This window comes from Vicia villosa, linkage group LG5, assembly GCF_029867415.1.
Source record: "Vicia villosa cultivar HV-30 ecotype Madison, WI linkage group LG5, Vvil1.0, whole genome shotgun sequence".
NCBI lineage: Eukaryota > Viridiplantae > Streptophyta > Magnoliopsida > Fabales > Fabaceae > Vicia > Vicia villosa.
The window spans coordinates 90,569,657-90,577,352 of NC_081184.1; the positions used below are offsets into that span (position 1 = coordinate 90,569,657).

Sequence of the window (7,696 nt, forward strand, 5' to 3'; positions counted from 1 at the left end):
TTAGTATTCATACCAAATACTACAACTGTTATTCATACCATATATGAGAGATCTTTGCACTACCAGAGGCTGTATTGTGCTCTAGTACTCGTACAACTTAGAACCCGTGGTTGGTAGTCTATCTTGCATAATTTTAGGCAGAGTCGTAGAACATTTTAAAGAGAACGCCCTAATTTGCGACTCAATCCGATAATTTCGTTATAATGTATTTTTAAAATTGTAAAACAACTATTATTTATTTAATTAGATGGTAATTATCCATTATGTTCCCCTTAATGATAGTAGCTGTCCCCTGACTCTCTTTATAGAATGAGGAGCTATTGTTGAGCATTTAATTACTTCTTCATTAACAGAAGTTATATCTAATGCTGCAGTTCATTTTGTTTTGGTTCCCAAAGCTTTTAAAGTAAGACTCTCATCTTCAACACTCTTTCCTCTGCCATAACTCTATTCACCTTCAAGGTCTAATTTCTCATCTCAAGACAACAGTGGTGCTCCTTTGTTATTTATACACTAAGCTCTTTTAGTTTTCACAAAGAACACATCAAGGCACAATTAATTGATAATCATATACACATTAAGTCAATTCAGAAAAAGAAAAAACACAGGCACACACATGTACTAGAGAAATTTAAACTATCAAATGCAGATTACAAGGAACCTCAAAACCGAAATCGAGGTTGTTCTTGGTTTGATGCATTATTCTCCCTTTGGTCCTTTCCCTAGCAATGTCAACAAAAACTCTTTGTAGTCTCCTGAGGTATCTCCAATGACATCATCATCAAGATTGTTTTTGAACATGTTAGCGTATTCGAATCTGACTTTCAACAGGTCGATTTCAGCTCGAGTTACAATGCCTCTGTTGAGTGAATCTTCATCGGTTCCAAACCCGACAATAGAATCCCTAATAACCTGTTGTGAATACGAATGAATAGAAATAAGAAAGCAATCATTTTGATGAATTTCAGCATTTTATAATATGGATGCAGCACGAAAGAAGTACCTTTGCGAAATGTTTCTCGGGGCAATCTATGCACCATACTGCCACATTCAAAAGAGAAGCCAAATCACCTTTACCACAAACTTTTATGTCCTGCAAAGAAAATCCCCGAAATTCATATTAATTGAGATTCGAGGCTTTTCTTGTAAGTGTTTTTTCTTTCTTTCTTTTCTGAATAAACGACTTGATTTGAATAACTAGTTTAAGATTTAAAGAAAACCTCTTCAAATGTATTGTTATAGAGTTGCTTGTAGCTTGCGAAAGTTTCGCGAAGCTGGAAAAAATTCCTGGTGCAAAGTATCCAAACAACGTGATCGTCGTCTAATTGCTTGTTTTTTACGGCTTCATGTAGTTTCTCTGCCTCCGATTTTGCCACCTCTAAATTTACGATTACTTTATCATGCCTGTAGGAGCTTACTAGTCCCACTAAAATCTGCAAGAGCATTGGATTTATGAAAAAATAGCGGTTTGCTCAAATTCTGCTACGCAATAGTGCTATAGCCTATATATAGCGTATTGTAGAACAATAACATTTTGTTCATATCTCGCTAGGCTATGGTCGCGGTTTAAAATCACGGATTTGAGCTGAGATAGACAGACTTAGATAAGAGTTTCCTTACTTTTATGAGGGGCGGAGAAACAGATGCTATAATGTCCTCCTCGAGTGAGCAATCAAAGAGAGCACAGTAAGCCTGTCTCACGCCCATCAAATGATTAGGACTCGACGCGCACGCTATTTCAACCAGAATCTGCAGCTGTTTGATCCCTTTCCTCTTAACCTTCAATGCATCTCTCGCTAGTTTTGCATCTCTTTCTGAAGGATCACAAGTCCAAAGAACTATAGCATTCTGTTACATATCAATAGTTTTAGTCACGATATTGTGTAGTATATCGCATCATAACCTTATAAAAATGGCATGCTCCGAAAATCTTATAGACATTCGACAAAAAAATAAGAGAAAGATAAGTCAAGGGAAGCAAGCATGGTATCATGACATACTCTAAAATCACCGGAGAGTTCAGATTGGAGACGATCGACGAGTGATTCTTTGTAAATTTGGTGATAAGTTTCTCTAATTTCCTTCCTTTGTTGAGCATTTCTATGTCCTAATACCAAGATTAGTTCCTTTTCATCTGTTCCAATTCCTACATCCATTTTCCAATAACCCTCATCAACAACAGAAACTTAATGCCAACAGTTACTCATAAAAAATCACCATGAATTAACCAACCAACAGAAATAAAAAAAAGGATAAAAAGGACAACACCAAAAAGGTTTTGAAAAAAGGTCCTGAAAAACAGTCGGTTACCGCAAAAACGGCCGCGACAAAACGGTATCAGAAGATGTCGACGCCGATGCCGATACCGATAGTGTTATTCACCGCTTTTAAGATAAAGAACAATTTATGGTTAATTCACACCATAACAACTGCCATCAATGTCGTAACACCTCTACCGACCAAAATCACAAATGCCTATAGGCAATTGCAACGACACCGTACTTAAAACCTTGACCATAATAACACCTTCAATGTTGTTCAATGAATAAAAAATTCCAACAAATTCTAATAAAGTTAACACCTTTGTTTGAAATCAAAGAGTTTGATTACAACTTTTCACAAACATGAAACATGCATATCCCAAACTAACGTTTAAGAAAAACCCCATTAATAAAAACCTACAAAAGTTCGGTTTTTTAACATAATTCTCGCAACCCAAATTCAGAAATCACCTAAATCATTAAAAAGTAATAATTTTTTCAACTTTCTTCAGCATTCATATAATAGATAGAAAAAGAGAGAGAAAGAAAGAGAAACCTTGAAAAGCATTTCTAAGACGTTCAACATCCTGTGTAGGAGAAGGAACAACCTCTGGAAGTTTCAACGAAGCCATGAATAATTTCTGTGAGTCGAAAGATGAATGAAAAATTTTTAGTGACAACAAATCTAAGGTTTACAGAAACTGTTGTTAAAACATGTTTTTAATGTTTCAGCTGTTTTGTTTTTTTTTTTTTTTTTTTTTCCCTCCTCAATGGATCCAACGAATTCGTGGAAAACAATAATATGATGATGTAACAGTTTACTGTTATTACTGTTTTATCCTTGTTGGTTTCAAATAAAGAAACTTTTTTTTTATAATTATAGTCCTTTCTGTTTTACATAATTTCAGTTTTGCAACTGTTTTTCTTGAATTGGAGAAATGCACCATCATTTCTATGTATTTATTTTTGCACACCACAAACATAAATGGAGATATTTCGTTTTAAAGTGCCTGTTATTTTTTATACAGAATTTATAACGTCTTTTTTTTTAAACTGCTGATTTTGTTGAATGATATATATATATATATATATATATATATATATATATATATATATATATATATATATATATATATATATATATATATATATATATATATATATATTACCTTTTTCTTCTTCTTTATTTGTGTATTTAAATTGGTTTTTATTTGTACCAAAAAAAATTTGGATTTTTATTTAAAAATTTTAGGTTAAAAGTTCATTTTTTAAATTTGATTAAGTGGGAAATTGGAATTATATTTAAAACAATATTTATATTAAATTATATTAATATATCAAAATTTATTGAATTCAAAATAAATGAAAATTTTTCTCAAAAAGTTTTATTATTATCACATGTTTAAATTTAAATTCAAAGCTAAAAATTTTATTAAAAAAACATGTGTTATTTCATATAAATATTTTTAAAATGGAAGAACTTGAGATTATTTTAGTTAATACTAAATTATAAATATTATATTTTATCAATCATGGTAGAATTTAAAGTTGATATTGGACAAATCAACTTTATATATTTTTATAAATTATAAAATTACTTAATATCTTATCTAATAACTTCAATTGAGTATATAATAAATTGTCAATAGAATTGACTTACTCAATAAAAAAAATAAAAAAGTTAATTCAGTAATTAGTATGATAAATTTAATGTTTGAACAAAATTATTAAACATAGTAGTAATTGTTTCAGAATGAAGCTAAGTCCCGATCCATTCAACTTCATCACCACTCAACACTCTTTAAAAATTATGATAAATGAGTTATCAAAATTTTTTGATAAATGAGTTGTCATATTCATCTAACGACTCTCTTTAATATATGAATAAATCAATATGAAATGATTTAGAAAATCTAGCGCGCTTAAAATGATGAAAAAAATAATGTCATATTAGATTAAAGTTATCCAAACTTGCAAGATCGGTCGAAATCAAACAAAATATTCTATTGATCTTAGACTACTAACATTAGTCATATAACATGGTTATTCAAAAATAAGATATGGAAGTTCTGTTAAATCAGTTTAGTCGATAGTTATTTAAGAATATCAGTGACGATATAAGTTCAAACTCGTAATATTTTATTTATTCACTTTTAAAGAATAAATTTGAGCTATTAAATTATTTAATTGAAAACAAAATTTTGATACCTTGAAGATTGTCTTATCATACTCCTAATAAGGTTGTAGCAAGCATGAAGTTCTAGGTGCTTGTCATATAGTATTAAAATAAGTATATATTATTTCTATATGAATCAAAATTGATACACAAAATCAAATCACAATATAGATCATGCCAACTCTCATCCATTGACATTATTTATTTAAAACCAAAGAAATATCCTTTAAAAAGAGAAATAAATTGTGTAGACCAAGTACTAGTAATTAATCATCAGATAGCACATGGTTTCCCATTGGAGTGGACCAACTAGTCGTACGTGTTAATTAATTAGCTCCGTTATCGTATTCTTTTATTATTATCTCAATGAGTTCACATTTGTTTCTAAAATAAAGGCATTTGACTAAATATTTATATCCTCACGTAATGCGCATGTATATATAAATTAACAATTATATTGCATGTTCAATAACATATATACTAAAATATTCTTTTTTTTTTTTAAATTGGTTTTCTTTGGCCACTAATTTACTTATTTAGGATTGAATTCAAATTTAAGACTTTTAATTAATTAAATTTAAAGAGATTTTAATTATTTTATCTAAATGCACCTGAATTATACATGTAAAAAACATTATTTTATCTAGTTACCTCAATAGCAATAACTTTTGAATAGTAGCGAAGTTTTCGCATGAAGTTTTATGTTTTCGCCGCTTCCACGGCATCTTCATTGGTGAAGCCACCGGATGGAGATACATCTAAACCTATTAGACCTTCGTTTTAGGATATTCTCACTGAAGGCCAAGGAACCACTATTGTGAAGTAGAGAATGAATCTGATTGAAAAGAGACTTAAGAAAGTCTCTCTTGAAGGAGAAAACTGACTGCTATCAAAAGTCACGATGAATGAGAAACTTTTTCAAGAACTATGCAACTCTTGGAAGGAAGCATTAGTTATTAAACTTCTTAGATTTATCATTTATATTCTCATCGTTCAGAGGTGTATCACGTATATTCTTTGCTTTTTGTATTTATTATGCTGAATATAAGCTAAAACCTATTTTTATTTTTTTTAATAATGTGAAGTTTAATACAGTTGTAATTTTTTGAATGTTAAATAATATGATGTTGTGATATGTCTAGTTGTTCATACCATGTGTTTATTTTTTATTTTATCATCTTAAAAATATACAACAATTTCTAGGTTGTGGCCTCGTTCAACAAACAAAATTCATGAACTAATATGGTAAAATAGTGAGTAGACATATATTTCTCACTTGATCACTTTAGGTATAAAGGATTAGGGCCATATGGACAAATAAAATATGTTTTACTTGAAGTGCCCTTGTGCTATTGTCATACTCATACATAAGTTACATAGTTACCGACTTCATATTTTAACATTGTAGGCATACACGGCAAGGTTAAGGTTTAGCCTTACTTATCAAGATATCACACTTTATATGTAAATATTAGATGAAATCATTAAATGGACCATTGTCCAACATATTCTCTCACTCTATTTAAACTCTATGTCTCTCTGATTTCCCCAGTTTTAACCACATGACACACACTATTATTTTGTTAGCTTAGTTCATGTTTAGCTTACAAATTCTGCATGAAGTTTCAAAATGCATAATGCAATCGTTGTGGAATTTATACATTTAGGATCACTTGTAACTAGTTTGACTGTGTAAAATTGCACATACAAAGTAGCCACTAGTCACAAGAGTTGGTTCCATAAGCGAGAACTTTTAAATCATTTCAAGCCCATCGTGGTTTTTCTGTGTGAAACTCATACAAAGTTTGATCTTCTAAGAGATTTTGTAATAAAGAGTTGTACGATTGTTGATGTAATGGAGGTTAAGGGACACTCAGGTGGTCTACAAATTTTAAATAATGATTCTAGATCATATTAATTTGTGGTGATTGAGAGTGTATCTTAATTTATTTCTTTTAAAGGGAATTGAGATAGCATGTCTGGGGTTTTCTCAAGATTTTATGCAAGCCCGAAACATTCAGCAAGACAAGAAATGTGAGCTTATATTTGTGACTTATGGACTTGTATTATTGAACCCTGGATGTTATTAGGTGACTTCACTGACATTGTAATTCCCCGTGAACAATGAGGAAGCAACTTTTATTAACCTAAGGGATATTCGTTTGGTGACATGATAGACAAATGAAACTTTTCTGGTTTATAGTTATTTGGAAGCAAATTCACTTGGCGAGATCAATGTATAGGTGGTCATTTAGTGCCTCGGAGATTGTATCGATGGCTCTGTGATGTAGGTTGACGTACATGCTTCCTATAGGCTGCAATTGAACGCATACTTTGACACCATTCTAGTCATAATTCTATTTTATTTTGATGTTATAATGGAATTGCATCATGTTTGACTAGATCTTTAAGGTTTTAGACATCTTGGTGCACCGATGTGACTTATTATGATATTGTGAATACAATTTGGAAAAGGAAATTGGAAATGTCTTTGTATCGTGTAACAATGTTATGCAAAACTCGCTTATTTTTAATAAAGAGATTTTGGTAATATATTAAGATAAAAAATGGAATACAAAGCTAGGCTCCAAGGAATTCAAATTTTGTTACAGCATGTTGATTCAGCTTCATTTTTTTTGTCCTTTAAAGTAAACTTCTTAAATAATACAAGGATATCCTTTTTTCTAAGAAGAAATCCTTTGGTATCGAAAGTATAGAGAGAAGTATGCTAAAATGGGGAATTGCAACACCTCTTTATTTCACTTATAAATTGTTATCTCGTGCAAGAGAAATAAATTCATTGTATCACTTTTCAGCTGGTAAATGGTGCATAAACAATAATACTTTCTGTTGGATGTTTTGAGTTATTTTAAAAGTTTGTGTTATAGGAAGGATCATCTCATTGATTGTTATCCAAGAGAATATTTCCCTGGCCACAATTATAAATCAAAAAGGCTATCAAGATCGAATCAGTTCTAAATCGAATCAGTTCTAATCCATCTTCTTTAAAATTAAAAACATTTAGGAGGATATTGGAGATGATATTTTGAATTTTGTGAGGTCTAGTCTTGACTAGGTAACCTGGATCCTTAGGTGACAAAGGTTCCAATCCATTTCAAAATTTGATAACCCCCACACTTTCAAGAAATCTTGGCATATTAACTTGAGTAACATGACTTGTAAGTTGGTCTCAAAAGTGTTGGTGAATCTCCTTAGGCTGATGGTTAGTGAGATCATAAGTCCTATGCAAAGTAGCTTC

The 7,696-nt window shown here is 30.7% G+C and overlaps 1 protein-coding gene across 1 annotated transcript; it reads right to left on the reverse strand.

Annotated features, from left to right (window-relative positions):
- Positions 1-468: 468 nt before the first annotated feature.
- Positions 469-3,009, reverse strand: LOC131606848 (annexin D3). Its single transcript, XM_058878954.1, has 6 exons — positions 2,818-3,009; positions 2,001-2,146; positions 1,621-1,848; positions 1,221-1,433; positions 1,004-1,093; positions 469-912 (listed from the first exon to the last, which is right to left on the reverse strand). The coding sequence occupies exons 1-6, from the start codon at positions 2,891-2,893 to the stop codon at positions 700-702; spliced, it is 966 nt and encodes a 321-aa protein (XP_058734937.1). The 5' UTR covers positions 2,894-3,009; the 3' UTR covers positions 469-699.
- Between the last annotated feature and the right edge of the window lie 4,687 nt (positions 3,010-7,696).